The sequence below is a fragment of the Bubalus kerabau genome, chromosome 3, assembly GCF_029407905.1.
Source record: "Bubalus kerabau isolate K-KA32 ecotype Philippines breed swamp buffalo chromosome 3, PCC_UOA_SB_1v2, whole genome shotgun sequence".
NCBI classification, from domain to species: domain Eukaryota; kingdom Metazoa; phylum Chordata; class Mammalia; order Artiodactyla; family Bovidae; genus Bubalus; species Bubalus kerabau.
In genome coordinates this window covers 90142424-90162503 of record NC_073626.1, presented here as the reverse complement: position 1 = coordinate 90162503, position 20080 = coordinate 90142424, and the positions used below count along the sequence as shown (strand labels likewise).

The 20080-nt window shown below is 37.8% G+C and overlaps 1 protein-coding gene across 2 annotated transcripts in view; it reads right to left on the bottom strand.

The window, feature by feature from the left end:
• The window catches only part of LOC129646389 (lymphocyte antigen 75-like), a 123500-nt gene that overhangs the window by 54481 nt on the left and 48939 nt on the right, over positions 1-20080 (bottom strand). For both annotated transcript variants that reach the window (XM_055572455.1, XM_055572456.1), the window contains exons 17-25: positions 19320-19355; positions 18757-18932; positions 17732-17799; positions 17362-17441; positions 16334-16473; positions 14369-14474; positions 13968-14128; positions 5753-5882; positions 4468-4694 (exon numbers count right to left, since the gene is read on the bottom strand). In XM_055572455.1, coding sequence (XP_055428430.1) covers positions 4468-4694; positions 5753-5882; positions 13968-14128; positions 14369-14474; positions 16334-16473; positions 17362-17441; positions 17732-17799; positions 18757-18932; positions 19320-19355 — 1124 coding nt within the window. The remainder of the gene's footprint in view (positions 1-4467; positions 4695-5752; positions 5883-13967; positions 14129-14368; positions 14475-16333; positions 16474-17361; positions 17442-17731; positions 17800-18756; positions 18933-19319; positions 19356-20080) is intronic.

The following is a 20080-nucleotide window of genomic DNA, read 5'->3' as shown; positions in this document are numbered from 1 at the left end:
AACTGGAAAAGGTCAGTTTTCATTCCAATCCTAAAGAAAGGCAATGCCAAAGAATGCTCAACCTAATGCACAATTGCACTCATCTCACATGCTAGTAAAGTAATGCTCAAAATTCTCCAAGCCAGGGTTCAACAGTACATGAACTGTGAACTTCCAGATGTTCAAGCTGGATTTAGAAAAGGCAGAGGAACCAGAGATCAAATTGCCAACATTTGCTGGACCATTGAAAAAGCAAGAGAGTTCCAGAAAAACATCTACTTCTTCATTGACTATGCCAAAGCCTTTGACTGTGTGGACCACAACAAACTGTGAAAAATTCTGAAAGAGATGGGTGTACCAGACCACCTGACCTGCCTGTTGAGAAATAGTATGCAGTCAAGAAGCAACAGTTAGAACTGGACATGGAACAACAGACTGGTTCCAAATAGGAAAAGGAGTTACGTCAAGGCTGTATTATTGTCATGCTGCTTATTTAACTTATATGCAGAGTACATCATGAGAAACACTGGACTGGAAGAAACACAAGCTGGAATCAAGATTGCTGGGAGAAATATCAATAACCTCAGATATGAAGATGACACCACTCTTATGGCAGAAAGTGAAGAAGAACTAAAGAGCCTCTTGATGAAAGTGAAAGAAGAGAGTGAAAAAGTTAGCTTAAAACTCAACATTCAGAAAACTAAGATCCCTGGCATCTGGTCCCATCACTTCATGGCAAATAGATGGGGAAACAATGGAAACAATGACAGACTTTATTTTTGGGGGCTCCAAAATCACTGCAGATGGTAACTGCAGCCATGAAATGAAAAGATGCTTACTCCTAGGAAGAAAAGTTGTGACCAACCTAGAAAGCATATTAAAAAGCAGAGACATTACTTTACCAATAAAGGTCCATCTAGTCAAGGCTATGGTTCTTCCAGTAGTCATGTATGGATGTGAGAGTTAGACTATAAAGAAAGCTGAGTGCCGAATAACTGATGCTTTTGAATTGTGGTGTTGGAGGAGACTCTTGAGAGTCTCTTGGACTGCAAGGAGATCCAACCAATCCATCCTAGAGGAAATCAGTCCTGAACATTCATTGGAAGGACTGATGCTGAAGCTGAAACTCTAGTACTTTGGCCACCTGATGTGAAGAACTGACTCATTTGAAAAGACTCTGATGTGGAAAAGACTGAAGGCAGGAGAAGGGGATGACAGAGGACGAGATGGTTGGATGGCATCAATGACTCAATGGACATGAGTTTGAGTAAACTCCGGGAATTGGCAATGGACAGGGAGGCCTGGCGTGCTGTAGTCCGTGGGATCGCAAAGAGTTGGACACAACTGAGCAATTGAACTGAACTGAGCATTCCAGTTGTAAAGTTGTAGCCAGTTAATTTCTAAACCAAGTGGCCTCAAATGTGGCCCTTTGTCCCTGTGATGTTGCCAGTACTGGGTATTACCCTGGATTCCTTCTCCCTTGCTACACTCCCAACTAACCCAGGTCCTTGGACCTTTGGAACTTCTGTTCCTTGTAGATAAGCTATCCCATTCCCTCCATCTCTTTTTTGAACACTAAATCTGTTTACTAAGACTGTAAATATCTCTTCACTGAATTCTAGACCTTGATGGATCTTAATTAAAACCTGTCTTTTCTAACAGAGCAAGTTCCTTTCAGCACCCACAAGGGAAGGCTATTTGCTTTTCTTAATCTCAGATACCACAGAGCCATGAGAATGAGGTCATGGGTATTTTTATCTTCTTTAGTAATATCCTTTGAGGTTTATGCCCTTATCACTGCAACCGCCCAGAGTCCTTGCTTCTCTCTGACATTCACTGAGGTCTTGGCCCCCTGCCCATCTCTGACATTCACTAAGGAGACGCCCCGTGTCTTGCTCTGTCCTCCTGGTCTTACCTCTAACTTAGGGAGCTCTGTGTTCATGTGGTTGACTCGCCCTGTTCCCAAGCCTTCTTGACTTCCTCTTCGTCTAGACTTTCACTTCAATGTGCTCGTGACCTGCTGTCACAGTCACACTCCGGACTTCCTATAACCCGCAACGGCTGTGCTGCAGACAGTGTAAACACGCCTCAGTCCAGACCCTCATCACTTCCTGCACCGATGTCTACACGAAACTCTAAGTGGTCTTCTGTCTCAGGACTTCTCACTTCCTTCCCCAGCTTCTCCACAGCATAATTTTTCTCAAGTCAAAATCTGATGTTGTTACTACCATGCTTAGAATCTTTCAAAACCTCCCCACTGTTTTTAGTATAAACTTTCATTTCTTTATATCCTGCCATGTGCCAAAGATTTAAGGCAGTTTATGAAAATGTACAATAAAGAGCTATATAAAATATGTTGAAGAGCAAAAGGGAAAAGAGAAAAAGAGGTGAAGATTGAACACAGAATAAGAAAGAAGACCAAAATCATCAAGTGGGGGAAAAAAGTTACAAAACTGTATGATACCAAGTGTCTTAAAAATAAATACATGTACACAGAAAAATAACCTGAAGGATATATACTAAACATTTAAACCTGTTTATCACTAGATACTGGGGATTACAGGTGACTTCAATTTTATTCTTTTAATTTATTCTAACTTTACGATTTTTCTCCAGAGACAACACTGCTTTTCTTTTAAAAGGTTTAATGTGATTAAAACTAGGAAATGTAATAACTGATTACCAGCTTCACAAGAGACAGTGATGCGTTTCACATAATGCCAAACATGAGAAAGAAAGGAAGTAAAAGCAATGCTATGAAGGAACTGATACTGTGAGGTCTAGGGAAGCAGTTCAAGCTGACAATCTGGCTTGAACTAAGGGTACATTTTAAAATCCAGAGTTTTGGAGAAACTATTCGTCTAGTCAAGGCTATGGTTTTTCCAGTGGTCATGTATGGATGTGAGAGTTGGACTGTGAAGAAAGCTGAGTGCCGAAGAATTGATGCTTTTGAACTGTGGTGCTGGAGAAGACTCTTGAGAGTCCCTTGGACTGCAAGGAGATCCAACCAGTCCATTCTAAAAGAGATCAGTCCTGGGTGTTCACTGGAAGGACTGATGCTGAGGCTGAAACTCCAATACTTTGGCCACCTCATGCGAAGAGTTAACTCATTGGAAAAGACTCTGATGCTGGGAGGGATTGGGGGCAGGAGGAGAAGGGGACGACAGAGGATGAGATGGCTGGATGGCATCACCGAGTTGATGCACATGAGTTTGGGTGAACTCCGGGAGTTGGTGACAGACAGGGAGGCCTGGCGTGCTGTAGTTCATGGGTTACAAAGAGTTGGACATGACTGAGTGACTGAACTGAACTGATTCTTCAAGCAATTTCTAAGTACTGTTTTTTTTTTTTTTTAATTGAGCTTCTGACAAATGCTGGTGGTAATAAATTTAAAGTTTGTCAAAGATTATGTTCACTTCTGAGTTTAAGTTTTTCATCCACTCTCCAGTTCAACTTGGGGTTTGTGCAAGGATTGAATCGTCTTTCATTACTTTTTCTCCAGACAACCCTAAAACCGTCTTGGTACACTGAGGGTTATCCTACAGCCTCCATGCCTCAGGTTTGCTTCACAATGCCATGGATGCTTCTCTCCTACACTCCCGATTAACTTCTCTCTAAAAGTGGATGAGGAATACTGGTTTAGGTGAAAATTATCTAACTGGGCTTTATGGGTCACTCGCTGCACAGATGCAGGAAGCAAAGTTCACATTACCATCTTTGAAAATGGCACCCCTATCAATGGACAACATATGCAGCCTTATATACCAGCCCTAGGTATTAACTTTAAATTCATTTCAGCGGGCAAAGCATCAAATCCTTACAAAGAAGGCTCAGAAAAGAGGCAAAAAAGGACTACAATGCTGACAGAAATAATATAACTCTATTTTAAAGACAATTCCCTATTAATTTTAGCTAAAAGATTTAGGAGCATAAATATTCCTGTTCATGCTATATGTATGTAATTCAGTGTCGAGAATTAATAGGAGACTAGCATTTGTTGTTGGGCTAAGAGATGAATGAGAAGTACCCAAGATCAGAGTTGGAGATAGGGTGAATTGCTCTTCTAATTCCTTTGTAGAGTGGCTTAATTTCACTTTGCTTATTCAGAAAGGGATAAAAAGCCCTTTAATAATGTCCATGGGCTTCCACTCACCCAACCCCCTGCGATTTTGTAACTGCCCTTCCCCTCTCCTTTTCATTGGCTGAGGAGAGATGGCAGCTCCGGATTCCAGCTCCATCTTTGATTAGAATAAATAAAAAGAAGTGCTCAGTTACATATCACTGGACATTTTCCTAAAGCTAAACAATAAAGCAGCAAATCAGTGGGAAAATGACTGCCACTAAAAATTACATACATACGAAATTCATTCACTGGAGTAAGATTTTATGATCTCTGGGTTTTTTTAGTCTGATAGGAGAGATGCTGTGTGCAATAAAAAAATGTCACATTCCGTCACCCAATCCTGGCAATTGGGACTGAAAACTTACATCATGACTGGAGAGTCCAATCCACAAAGAAGAGTTGCGGACGACCGCCTGCACAGTCAGGAAGGCCTGCTGGTAAGGGTCTGTGATGCTCACCAGGCGCATGTTTTCTTTCTGACACTCTCTTAGAGCATCGGTCCAAGCCAGGGGCTTCAGGATTATTTTGTACAGGTTATTTTGATACTTCATAGTCTCTGTAGTATTCCACAAGGTCTGTCTGCTTTCAATTTCTGTGTGTAAAAGAAAAAAAAAAAACCACCCACTTGGTAAGTCATGAGATAGCTTTTGAAATTTCTCCCTATAATAATGTACTTTAGGTATTACTTATCTATTTGTTTTAGACTTTGGGTAGGATAACTAGGTATGTTTTATAAATAATTCTGTTTTAGTTGATCTGATTTGGGAAGGGGAAAAATAAAACTAGAGTGCAGTAAAATTACCATTTCAGATTGGTGTCAGATTCTTTCTTTGTTTGAACTGCTTCAACAAGAGAAGGTGTTAAGTCTCCCTTTACAAGTTTTCATCTGGGAGAACCCACAAAAAAATGTATGAAACCACCCCTTAGAGGATATATTTGCATTATTGATTTGCAATACTTCTCTGAATTAAGGCAGTTACTAAAAAGTGTAAGACAAATGAGTAAAGATTAATTTAGCAAAAAGTTCTTCAGAAGCACATGAATTAGCTACTTGAGATTCTCATTATATGACAAAGGATTTCTTTTTTAAAATCATTTGTTAAAAACTTACTGTGACCAATGTAAACAATTTAATAAAAAATATTTTGAAAATATAGATGATGTCTACTTTTAAGTACATATTTTATTTTTATGTGGATTATAGGATAAGGCTTAGTGTGTGATTCATTTATAATGCTTCATATCCTTTTATTTTTTTGAGAGCTAAATTTAACCATGAATGTTTACACTGAGTTCAGTTACAAATATTTTTTTCTCCTCTTTTCCTCATGATAGAAAGCAAAATCTGAAAAATCCCAGAGTAAAAAGAACAAAGTGCAACCATAATTTACTGTCATTAGACAACTCCTATTAACAAATTCCATTAATACTTAATTTTGATATTTAATTATGGCAATGATATTTGAAAAAAAATCACATTGTATTTAATACTTGAGCTAATTTGACTCACATGGATGTAGCCATGCTAAAATGTTAAAGAAGCTATATGATTACAAATATTAATTAATTTATAAGATTCTTTTGTGTGAAAACATACTGTACATCTCTAACAGCATAAAGTACCATAGTTATCTAAATAATGATCTATACCTGAGTATTTCTGACATAGAGACAGAGTATGGTGTTCACTACAGGAAGTAAAATTCCACATCCCAGTAAAAGGTGATTTTTGGAGGTTGAGCATTACAGCACAGTGGTAAGATGCCTCTTCATCAAAAATCTAAACAAAAATGCAAATATGTATAAGCATTCATTAAACTAACAGTCTGAGGATCCCAGTAAGATAATTTTATATTCCAAATTGGATTTTTCTTCCTATAGAAAAATCCATTAGGGAGTTGACCATGAAATCACTAAGAAAATCCTGATACACTTTCAAAACATGGGAAAAGGGCAATTAACTTTAGAAATCACAAACCAAAATAGTAGTAATATTGATGAATACATCTTCAAAACAGATAAAGAAAACCTGTTAGAAGACAAAAGCAATTATAGTAATATTTAACATTCTGCTCTCATTCTTAACATTGCAAGTAAGCAAAAAAAGTGATGACAATTAATTTAACTTATTAGATACTTATAAACTTTTTATAATGACAAATGGTGTCCCATACAAGAGAGAACTCACCTTAAAGCTTTCATCCTATACTTGTCACTATGAAACATCCATAAATAAAAGTATCTATTTAGATTTCATTTGTTGACCACAAATAAGTAACATTAGACATGAAAATTTATTCAAAGTATATTATCCCTACACTCTTCTAAATGTTTGAAACTTATTACTCTTAGAAAAATAAGAAAAGTAAGCTTATCCCGAGTTGGCAATGGACAGGGAGGCCTGGTGTGCTGCGGTTCATGGGGTTGCAAAGAGTTGGACACCACTGAGCGACTAAACTGAACTGAACTGAAGCTTATCCAAGGAGCTATAATATACATTTTTTAAAATACTACATGCATGCATACATCAGAGAAAGCATTGGCACCCCACTCCAGTACTCTTGCCTGGAAAATCCCATGGATGGAGGAGCCTGGTAGGCTGCAGTCCATGAGGTCGCTAAGAGTCAGACACGACTGAGCGACTTCACTTTCACTTTTCACTTTCCTGCATTGGAGAAGGAAATGGCAACCCACTCCAGTGTTCTTGCCTGGAGAATCCCAGGGATGGGGGAGCCTGGTGGGCTGCCGTCTATGGGGTCACGCAGAATCGGTCACGACTGAAGCAACTTAGCAGCATGCATACATACTAAGTTGTTTCAATCATGTCTGACTTTTTGCGACCTCGTGGATTGTAGCCCACCAGGTTCCTCTGTCCATGGGAACCCATGTCTCTTACATCTCCTGCATTGGTAGGTGGGTTCTTTACCACTAGCACCACCTGAAAGTCAAAGTTGCTCAGTCGTGTCCAACTCTTTGCGACCCCATGGACTATACAGTCCATGGAATTCTCCAGGCCAGAATACTGGAGTAGGTAGCCTTTCCTTCCTCCAGGGCATCTTTATAAATAAAAAACTGAGGCTTAAGAGAAGTGAACTTCCTAGGGCATACTAAATGGCTGAATGGAATTCAAATCCAGACACTCTGACTCTAGAGTTTAGCCCTCAACTACTGTACCAAATCCCTTTATGATTAAAGAATGATCTTGGAACAGGATTATAATACCATGTGGTTTTGTTCCTTCAAACTTTCAGAGAAAGATAACTTCCCAGGCTGAGTCATAATCTCAAAACACAAAGGCAGAAAACTACCTAGTTCATTTTATGAAGCTGACACAATAAGAAAAAAAAAATCTAACAGTATGGCATTAAAAAATTAACTCTATGAACAGAGATGAAAATATTCCCAAATAAAATTCTAACAAATCTAATTCAGTAGAGTAGTAAAATAATAATCCACTTTCAGTAATTAGGTTTTATTACTGAAATTAGGTTTTATTTAGGATTCAGTAATTAGGTTTTATTTAGGAGATAAAAATGGTTTTAACACAATATCTATCAATGGGCCACACATCCATGGGCCTAATGGGAAAAACTATATGACACAATTTTAATAGATGTTGAAAATAAATTTTAGAAAATCTACTACTTATCCTTGAATAAAAATTTAAGATAAACTAGTTATAGAATGATATATCTTGAACAAAAAGTACACATCAAATATAAAAATGAAAGACTATAGGACAAAGATAGTCCTATTAGAGTCCAGATCAAGTGTAAGATATTATTTAATACTCCTGGTATTTACCATGGTTCTGGAAGTCTTACCACATGTAGTGAAGTGTGAACTGTTATTTGCAAATTATGATTATCTAATTAGAAAACCCAATAAAATCTAGTGAAAAACTCTGAGTAGTAAGAGTTTTTAGTAAGAGGGATACCTATGAAATAAATGTACAAAAATTCCCAAACAATAGGTTTCATATACATCAATAAGAAAATTTTTAAAAGCTGCCATTCTCAATGGCAATAAGAAAGATAATTTCTATGAAAACATCACTGAGGAATTTAAAAGGAAGACTTGAATTAGTGGAGAGACATGTTACACCATTTCCTGAGGAAAGATTAATAAAGATATGTCAGTTCTTCCTAAAATGTTGTCAAATTCTCACCAGATATTTGCTATTTAATTGTTTAGAGTGGAAATTAAGTAAATAATTCTAGTTTGCCTTGAAGAATAGACATAAAAGCTAAAATTTTTTAAAAGCAAATAATAAAGTATAACTAATCCTATTATTTTTTTTGAAATATGGGAACTTGGTAGTATTTAGAGCAGTGTGAGAGCTATACAGGAGTATGTCTCATACATAGATGCACACATACACACACACACTTCACATATGATAAAGAAGGCATTCTATATTGATTTTAACAAATGGAAGTATATGCAATAAATGATGCCATAAAATTGGCCAGGATTAAGGAACAGGATTAAGTACCCATTGACAATATATACCATATACCATGGATGGAACATGGTGTCAGAATAAAAAGGCAAGCTATAAAACAAAATGAAGAAAATAAAGGCATATACTTAACTAACATTATAACCTTAAAAGAATGGAGAAAAAAAGAAATAAATAGAGTTAAACATGCAACAAAAAAATCAAAACTTATTTCTGTAATATTTTTGTTATTTAGAAAAATCCTATGAAAATATTTGCAGTAAATACAAGAAACGCAGGGTTTGCACAGTTACTGTTTACACAGTAATAAAAACAGTAAGAACTACAAGAAGACTTTGACAGATAAATTTTCAAAGAATAAAAAATTCACATTTGATGAAATTAAAATTATTACTGAATTTATATGCTTTTATTAGAAATCAGAGAAATAGAAATCTAACAAATGCTTTTACTAGAAATCAGAAAATATGATATCACTTAAACTAACAAATTAGCAAGCATCTTTAAAGATAATGCTCCTTAGAGCACTTTAGTAGAGGCAATGCCTCTACAGACTCAGATTTAAAAACCGACTCTGCATGTATACCCTGAATGACTTCTGGCAAGTTATGTGACTCTCTGTCTCTGCATTTCTAAGATAGGAGAGGAGTGCTGACTGTTTCACATATTTTGTGCAGATCAAATGAAATGATACATGTGATGCATTAGTAGAATGTATGACACATTAGCTGCTCAATAAATGTTGGAAATTATTAATATACTGGTATAAGTTATGACCAACCTAGATAGCATATTCAAAAGCAGAGACATTACTTTGCCAACAAAGGTTCATCTAGTCAAGGCTATGGTTTTTCCTGTGGTCATGTATGGATGTGAGAGCTGGACTGTGAAGAAAGCTGAGTGCCGAAGAATTGATGCTTTTGAACTGTGGTGTTGGAGAAGGCTCCTGAGAGTCCCTTGGACTGCAAGGAGATCCAACCAGTCCATTCTAAAGGAGATCAGCCCTGGGATTTCTTTGGAAGGAATGATGCTAAAGCTGAAACTCCAGTACTTTGGCCACCTCATGCGAAGAGTTGACTCATTGGAAAAGACTCTGATGCTGGGAGGGATTGGGGGCAAGAGGAGAAGGGGACGACAGGATGAGATGGCTGGATGGCATCACTGACTCGATGGACGTGAGTCTGGGTGAACTCCGGGAGTTGGTGATGGACAGTGAGGCCTGGCGTGCTGCGACTCATGGGGTCGCAAAAAGTCGGACACGACTGAGCGACTGATCTAATCTGATCTGAGTAATCACAACATATTGTTGACAAAAAAATAATCTCATAAACCTTTCTGGAAAGCAATTTGTTAACCAGAGTTTTGTAACTACTTATATCTTTTGATCTGGCTACCTAAATCTATCCTAAGGAGGTAACCTGAAATATATAGCAAAGATTATACACAAAGATGTTAACTGCAGCTATTTAAGATTATGCAAAACTGAAAACAATGGAAACACCCAGCATTGTTTAGGTAAATGATGGCATATATATCAAGAAATACTGTGCAACCATCAAAATGGTTATCAAGTATATCCTTTAATGGCATAAGAAACTATTGATACTTATATAATACTAAATGAGAAAAGTAGATACAATAGTATATAATCTTACCTATGTCAAGAAGACAGTGTATAGAAAAGTCCTATAAGAAAAACGCTGAAATATGCATTGTGATTCCCTAGATCAGGATTCAAATATGGTTTGAGATTCATTTAGTAGGTCATGAAATCACTTCAGTAGATCCTGATTCTTAGTTGTGATAATGAAATAGAATAGGATAGAATACAGAGAATAGATTGACTATACTAGACTAAAGCAGACTAGAATAGAAAGCAATATAAGCTCTAAGGGTAAGTATTACCTGAAATTTTTGTTTCAATTCAGTATGATATCTATGTGCTAAATGGTTCTTTAAATGTGTTTCTTACTATGGGGCATAAGTTAAAAGTTTAAAAGCTACCAGCCTAAATAAGGGAGAAGGCAATGGCACCCCACTCCAGTACTCTTGCCTAGAGAATCCCAGGGATGGGGGAGTCTGGTGGGCTGCTGTTCTTGGGGTCGCACAGAGTCCGACATGACTGAAGTGACTTAGCAGCAGCAGCAGCAGCCTAAATATAGGCAGGATGTAGGTTGATATTTTCCTTTACGTTGTTTACTCTTTTATAAATTCCAAATTTTCTATAATAACCAAGCATTATTTTGATATTTTGTTTGTAATAATTACATGTTTCAGTGCCCTTTGCCATCAAAGTCAATCTTGAGCAAAGTTCCATTGCATCAGTTATATCACTTAATGTCATCTAACGTGTACTTTTGGAATTCAATTTTAATCTCTTAATAATTTTTGCTTTCTGTGCAAAAGGTGGTTTGTATCCAGCAAATAAGGAAGACAGAAGCAATGGACAGTAATATCATGATACAGGTTCAGATCAGATCAGTCACTCAGTCGTGTCCAACTCTTTGCAACCCCATTAATCGCAGCATGCCAGGCCTCACTGTCCATCACCAACTCCCGGAGTTCACTCAGACGCACGTCCATCGAGTCAGTGATGCCATGCAGCCATCTCATCCTCTGTCGTCCCCTTCTCCTCCTGCCCCCAATCCCTCCCAGCATCAGAGTCTTTTCCAATGAGTCAACTCTTTGCATGAGGTGGCCAAAGTACTGGAGTTTCAGCTTTAGCATCATTCCTTCCAAAGAAATCCCAGGGCTAATCTCCTTCAGAATGGACTGGTTGCATCTCCTTGCAGTCCAAGGGACTCTCAAGAGTCTTCTTCAACACCACAGTTCAAAAGCATCAATTCTTGGGCACTCAGCCTTCTTCACAGTCCAACTCTCACATCCATACATGACCACAGGAAAAACCATAGCCTTGACTAGATGAACCTTTGTTGGCAAAGTAATGTCTCTGCTTTTGAATATGCTATCTAGGTTGGTCATAACTTTCCTTCCAAGGAGTAAGCGTCTTTTAATTTCATGGCTGCAGTCACCATCTGCAGTGATTTTGGAGCCCCCAAAAATAAAGTCTGCCACTGTTTCCACTGTTTCCCCATCTATTTCCCATGAAGTGATGGGACCGCATGCCATGATCTTCATTTTCTGAATGTTGAGCTTTAAGCCAACTTTTTCACTCTGTACTTTCACCTTCATGAAGAGGCTTTTTAGTTCCTCTTCACTTTCTGCCATAAGGGTGGTATCATCTGCATATCTGAGGTTATTGATATTTCTCCCGGCAATCTTGATTCCAGCCTGTGTTTCTTCCAGTCCAGCGTTTCTCATGATGTACTCTGCATATAAGTTAAATAAACAGGGTGACAATATACAGCCTTGACGAACTCCTTTTCCTATTTGGAACCAGTCTGTTGTTCCATGTCCAGTTCTAACTGTTGCTTCCTGACCTGCATACAAATTTCTCAAGAGGCAGATCAGGTGTTCTGGTATTGCCATCTCTTTCAGAATTTTCCACAGTTTATTGTGATCCATGCAGTCAAAGGCTTTGGCATAGTCAATAAAGCAGAAGTAGATGTTTTTCTGGAACTCTCTTGCTTTTCCCATGATCCAGCGGATGTTGGCAATTTGATCTCTGGTTCCTCTGCCTTTTCTAAAACCAGCTTGAACATTAGGAAGTTCACGGTTCACATACTGCTGAAGCCTGGCTTGGAGAATTTTGAGCCTTACTTTACTAGTGTGTGAAATGAGTCCCATTGTGCGGTAGTTTGAGCATTCTTTGGCATTGCCTTTCTTTGAGATTGGAATGAAAACTGACCTTTTCCAGTCCTGTGGCCACTGCTGAGTTTTCCAAATTTGCTAGCATATTGAGTGCAGCACTTTCACAGCATCATCTTTCAGAATTTGGAATAGCTCAACTGGAATTCCATCACCTCCACTAGCTTCGTTCGTAGTGATGCTTTCTAAGGCCCACTTGACTTCATATTCCAGGATGTCTGGCTCTAGGTCAGTGATCACACCATCGTGATTATCTGGGTTGTGAAGATCTTTTTTGTACAGTTCTTCTGTGTATTCTTGCCATCGCTTCTTAATATCTTCTGCTTCTGTTAGGTCCATACCATTTCTGTCTTTTATCGAGCCCATCTTTGCATGAAATGTTCCTTTGGTATCTCTGATTTTCTTGAAGAGATCCCTAGTCTTTCCCATTCTGTTGTTTTCCTCTATTTCTTTGCACTGATTGCTGAAGAAGGCTTTCTTATCTCTTCTTGCTATTCTTTGGAACTCTGCATTCAGATGTTTATATCTTTCCTTTTCTCCTTTGCTTTTCGCTTCTCTTCTTTTCACAGCTATTTGTAAGGCCTCCCCAGACAGCCATTTTGCTTTTTTGCATTTCTTTTCTATGGGAATGGTCTTGATCCCTGTCTCCTGTACAATGTCGTGAACCTCTGTCCATAGTTCATCAGGCACTCTATCAGATCTAGTCCCTTAAATCTATTTCTCACTTCCACTGTATAATCATAAGGGATTTGATTTAGGTCATACCTGAATGGTCTAGTGGTTTAATAATGCCTTCTTCCCTTTTACAGCTTCTTTACATTTAGATCTTAGGGAAAAATGATCACCAATCACCGATTTTGTACTTTTTACCTCAGAAGACTAAATCTGACAGCTCAAAATTGCAAAATGATAAATAAAGCCTTTATATTAGCTTTTATTTGCAGCTCACTATTGATGGTTTCAGGCTCCCGTGGTGGCTCAGACGGTAAAGAATCCACCTGCAATGTGGCAGATATGGCTTTGATCCCTGAGTTGGGAAGATCTCCTGGAGGAGGGCATGGCAGCGCATGCCAGTATTCTTGCCTGGAAAATTCCATGTACAGAGGAGCCTGGTGGGTTACAGTCCACGGGGTCACAAAGAGTCGGACACAACTGAGTGACTAAGCACACTGAAGGTTTCACATGGTTATAAAATAAGTGCTATGGAATCTGATGCTACTATGAAAAACTAGGGCCCCTACACAAAGGCTGGGGAAGCTATGCTGTTGTTCTTCTTGTGACAGCTTTGTTGACAAAATTCATAGATGGTATAATTCACCCATTTAAAGTATACACTCTATAGTTTTCAGTATATTCACAGAGTTGTGCAACCATCACCCTCAATCAATCTTAGAACATTTTCACGACCGTAGAAAGAAACCCCATATGCTTCAGCCATCACTGCCTATCCTTCTAGTCTCCTTAGTCTCTGGTAAACAGTAATTTATTTTCTATCTTTATAGATTTGCCTATTTGGATGTTTCATATAAATGGACTCATAAAATAGGCCATTGTTCTTAACCCAATAATTTATGAAAGACTCGGGTATTTCATAGAGCTACACACTGTACTGATTAAAAGAACAAACAAACTTACATTTGGTGGTATTCGCAGCCTCCGACCAACCAATAATGGGTGAAAGTTACTGTATGTCAGCTCTCTGTTATCCATCCATTTGTTTATCTTTTCATAAGCAGTCCAGCGCAAACCGATCCATAAAGATGCTTCCATATCCGGAAGCAGGGATGTAATAAAATCTGTCAGAAAGATACATATTTTTTTTTAAAAAGCATTTGACTTATTGAAATTAAAGGTACACTAAAAATGTCAATGAATACTTTGAGCTTATCTAACTATCAAGATAATCTTTGATTATCACCTCACTCTATAAAAAGTAATTTAATACGATTCTTTTTATATGTTAATTCCCCACATCTTGCCAACAGGAACTTGGCCCCCAGATCAGAATAAAACATGTTACAGAACATTTCTGCTACCTTGCTCTCTCTGGCTCAACACTGAAGGAAGGGTTCCACCATAGGTATGACAAATATCACTGGCTTCAGAAAACGTGACAGATTTGGGGTTGATCTTTAGAAAACACTACAAACAAAGAATACACACAAAGTATAAAATTTCAGACAAATGAAAGTTCATATAGGAAGTAAATGCCTTATCTTTTAGAGAGCTGCTAATTTTCTGTCTGTAAGGTATAGAAATGTGCAAAGCAGTGTCATAAGAACGCAGACCTATACTCTCAATTTAAGCAGTCTTTGAACTATTTTTTTTTTAATTTCCCATTTACTGAGTACTTCCTTGTGCTAAACACTTTGCATAGCATTATCTCATTGAATTCTCACAACAAATGGGGAAATGGAAGCATAGGGACATTAAGAAACTTTACCCATAAGTGAAATAGCCATAGCATGGTCAGAATTTAAACTCTGCTCCATTTGATTTCAAATATGTATTCTTTACCATTGCTGCTGCTAAGTCGCTTCAGTCGTGTCCGACTCTGTGTGACCCCATAGACAGCAGCCCACCAGGCTCCCCCGTCCCCGGGATTCTCAGGCAAGAACACTGGAGTGGGTTGCCATTTCCTTCTCCAATTCTTTACCATTACCTTATATTTAAAAAAAAAAAAAAACATTTTAAAAGAAATCATTCCACTGTCTCTTGGCAGGATATTTTAATTTAAAGAGGGTGAAAGGGATTAAGAGATACAAACTATCAGACTGAAATAAGTCACAGGGATGTTATCTATAGCAAAGGGATTATAATCAATTTTATAATAACTTTGTATGGTACATAATCTATAGAAATATCTGATCACTATATTGAACACCTGAAATTAATATACTATTTTCAGTAAACTATACTTCAATAAAACAAAAACTCTACAAATTTATATCAACTATGTAAATTAATCTAGTCCTAGCACCTTGGGAGGAAAAGATTATTTTAATTTTAAAAAGTCAAAATATACCCCTAATATTTTAAATTTACTACAGACGCTTTCAGTTGCCAGACCCATCTCTTCCTTTTTCTGTTTGATATTATAGTCATGTTACTGTGTAGTAGTATGGCCCAAATTATGTACCTTGAAACATTCTACAAAAAATTTTTTTTCAGCCTCCTTACAGACAAGAGTGGCCAGAGAGATATAAAGTCATTGGGGGACTTCTAGAAAAGACTCCCCAAACAAACACCCTGAACTTGAGCTTGGAAGCCTCAAGTTAAGGATGGTAGAGCAGAAAGACAAAGGGAAGTCTGGTTTTGAAGACCACAGAGCTTTCATACCAACCCCAGCCTGCTTATCTTCAAATTTCTTTTATCTGAGAGAATAAATGTTTTAGCATACTGTAGTAATTTCTCTTTTTAGCAGCCAGTTGCATTTCCTAAGATACATACACCAACATGAATTGTGCATCTCAAGGAGGCAAATATAGAACGTGGCACTTCCCAATCTATTTAATTATAAACCCTACACTGGAGGCAAGATCAATGATTAATATTTTGTTAGCATATGTGTATATTCCCCAAAAGCAGTTTGGGAAATGTTGATTTAATTTGATTGATAAATGCTGCCTGGATGTTTTCCTTAAGGAGGAAAATTTTTCAGCCAGAAATTCAGTCAGTTTCCTACATGCCAAAGAGATAGTCCTGACTAGTTAATGGACTATTCATTGAAAGATCAACTTCAGCAATTTAAGTGTTAGCAGCAATGGAACAGGAACACGGTATTCTGAAAGGCTGGCTGCTGCTGCTGCTGCTGCTGCTAAGTCGCTAGGCGTGACTAACTTGAGAGTACCTCTGTTTCTGAAAATGTAGAGAATCAGGTGAGATACTGAAATATGCAGAGTCTATCTTAGTGAAGTTACTTGGGATGTCATTCTGCCATGGGCCATATAATCTTCATGAAAGCAATCATCATCTGCACAATGTAGCAATTCCCTTTTTACCTTGTTCTGAAAAGTAATCCAATCCCCAGAGCACTGCACTTTAGCTGCAGAATCTGGACTATATTTTTCTAATGAAGATACATTGTGTTTTTCACAGACAAAGGGCAACTTGGTACTACAGTCTGCAGGTTTTCGTAAATCTGAGAAGTGAAAAGCAAGATTACTGTGGTGATAATTTTCCATTCAGCACATTTTTAAAAACAATCCAGTAGTAAAGAAAGTCTCTTTAAATCAATATTTCGCAAATGGTTAAAGTATATTCCTTTTCTTCCCTAGCTATTTTTGTCTCCTATTATTATTACTCATTTCAATAGGTTGTAGCATACCAATATTGCTTATAAAAACGCACAAACTTGGTGCATTTCCTAGTGGCAGGAAATAGAGAGATGAAGGCTCTTGGGGAGGGGGATAGAGACCTAAACTACACTTTAGAACTGCTGCCTGCTTATCTTTGTGAATTTGTCTATACCCACATCAGTTAGGAAAGGGTAAGTAACTGCTTTAGCAACTGAAAGTTGCTCAGTCACATCTGACTCTTTGCAATGCCATGGACTATACAGTCCATGGAATTCTCCAGGGTAGAATACTGGAATGGGTAGCCTGTACCTTCACCAGGGGATCTTCCCAACCCTGAGATCGAACCCAGGTCTCCCTCATTGCAAGCAGATTCTTTTACCAGCTGAGCCACAAGGGAAGCCCATGAATACTGGAGTGGGTATCCTATCCCTTCTCCAGCATTTTTTCCCGATCCAGGAATCAAACTGGGGTCTCCTGCATTGCAGGCAGATTCTTTACCAACTGAGATATGAGGGAAGCTCAACTGCTTTAGGATAAAGGAAGTCAAAACATTCTCAGTGAAAAGTACCTTTACTTGCATTTGGAACTTGAGCTATTGTCATTAGCAATAAATCAGAACAAGATGAAGCTACCACATGTATAATCAAAAGGAAAACAAGATTAAGGTAGTAATTGAACCTGAAGTTCACATATTACATAATCAACATTAAAGGATTTAGAATTAACCTTACCATTAAACCAAGTCTTGGCAGACAGGTAAAAGCATTCCTCTCCAAACAGTATAGGAAAGTGATGCCATGGGTCTCGTGAGCTGAAAGAAGATGAGAGATGTGACAGTTTGTAATGTAGTTACATGTTCCATCTTGGGCTTTACTGTAAGCAATTTTAATTCTAAATTTAATGTTAGGCCATTATTTTATACTACTTTTTTCTTGATGCTAATTTGCAAAAGGATTTGGTTTCTCAGTCTAGGTAGTTTAAGGACTAATGTTCAAAACTAATTATAAATAACTGCTCCATATAGTATTAAATAAAAGGGGATTTGGGACAGATTCTTTTACATGATAACTTTACAAAGGCAGCATCAAAGATGTCACATACTATATAAAACGATGTGATTTCAGCTGTTCAGTACTTCTCACCCACCATTTCTGCTCATCATTAGATATCTGAAAAAAACAATACAAAAACAAAACAACCAAGTGAACACCCACCCTTACATGTGCTAACTTTTCTAGGAGAGTTTTGATTTAAATACCCTGGCTTATCAAAATCACAAACTGCTAAAATTTCTGAATATTCATTACTTTGTTTACTAAATTACATAAACTGGGTCCTTTCACTGAAGGAAGTAATTTAGGAACTTTTTTTTATATTCACATGCCCTATTTTGTATACAGAAAACATGGTCACTGTGATTGTGGACATACATTAATGAAACATATAATATTCTACTGCTACAAATTATAAATTTTAAAATATACAAATTACTTTTCCTCTAAAAAACTATTTTGCAGAGTTAGTTATGCTTAGAAACAGAATTTCAAGTTAACTGCTGCTGCTGCTGCTAAGTCGCTTCAGTCGTGTCCGACTCTGTGCGACCCCATAGATGACAGCCCACCAGGCTCCCCCGTCCCTGGGATTCTCCAGGCAAGAACACTGCTACAAAGTTATAATAACTTTTGACGCTCATCTTATCAGTTGACATTTATAATTAATCTTGAATATTTTAAAACATTATACAATTCTATTTAAAATTTTTCTAATATGCAGTGATGAACTTATAGGTTGTTAGGCAAATTTCACTTGAGAGGAACATTCAACTTTTGTACATGTTAGAAATTTTTAACAGAATAAATACAGTTTCCCAGGTGGCTCAGTGGTAAAGCATCTGCCTGCCAATGCAGGAGCCACAGGTTCTGGGCCCAGGTTCAATCCTTGGGCACAGAAGACCCCCTGGAGGAGGCAACGGCCACCCACTCCAGTCTTCTTGTCTGAAGAATCCCATGGATGGAGGAAGCCTGGTCCATGGGGTCAGGCTAATGCAGAGTCAGAAACAACTGAGCACACATGCCCAACAGAATAAATATAAAAATTAAAAAATAAAATACATGCTTTTAAATTACATTTGCTATCTTGTTTTTGATGGCTCTTAGTCCTGTGAAAGATGTTAAACTAGCCAGAGAACTGTGATTACTATCACAATACAGAACAGCTTCTTCATAGCTTAAGCGGGGATCAGCAACAAACCAATATTCACTCCCTTCTATTACAACTGGAGGTCCATGAATTCCAGCACGCTCTAAAGAAGAAGAATAGCAGAGTCAGGACTGCATAAACTCAACTGCATCCTCTCAGCATGCGTGACTACTCAAAACTATTTATAAATAGTAATCCATTTAGATTACTGGCTCTCTTTGCTCAGGGCGGTTCTGCCCGGAAGGATTCAAGGATTTCTGAGCCAGTGAGTGGCTCTTGTACCCTCCTGCACTCATGAAGAAGGCTAAATCCAGCCTCAGAGTCTCATCCCACACCAGCCAATCACCTTCCCTCCTTGTAGATACTTCATCGCATTTGAAGACATAATAGAGAAGAAGCTGGCACTTGGACCTGGGCTTAAATAGTTAACTAAATACACGACTGAAAAGGTAAAAGCAACTTTGGATACATTTTAGTTTTCTTCACTCACCTGGATTGTACCAGTCTGGTATTTTTAGAGCATGACCTGTATAAGAAAGCAAGTGGCTTGAGTTTAGTATTCAATTATAGACCACAGCATACTTGCAATTTTGCTGAGATTTGTTGATTTCTGGGCAAACCATCTCCTTTCATATTATGATCACCTCAGTTTGAAATTTTGCGGGGCCTATGCTAAAGCCGTTTTTGTGGCAACTGAAAAGGCAGATTTGTTAAATATTAATACAGTATAACTAGCAGTTCTCTACCTTATATTGTGGAAGTCATAAAAGAAGACTAGATGGATAAAATATAGTTAATAATTAGGAAGCACAAATAAGTAAATGAATATATTGTATATATTACATTACATAGGAATATGCAAGATAATCATCACTGTAGGATGAGGCTGCTCAGGAACCACATCTCCATCTAATGCAATTTGAATATATTTAGGTTGGTAGAGTTTACTGTTTCCCAAATTACCCTTTGGAAAAAATGTTCAGTGATCCAGTACTGAAACTTGTGAGGAGAGACGAAACTGGGAGCAAAATAATAAAATTCACCCAGCAAGGATATATGGTACCATACAAAGAATTACGGTCTTTGAAGCTGGGTAAGTCAGTGTCCAAATGCCCTGACTCTTTGCTGCTGGGCTACTTGGGATCAGTTGCTCAACTCTCTGAGCCTCAACTTTCTATTTTATAAAATGAAACTCTCCTACCTAACTCACAAAGACAGTGTGAAGATCACGTAAGATCACGCTTATGTAAG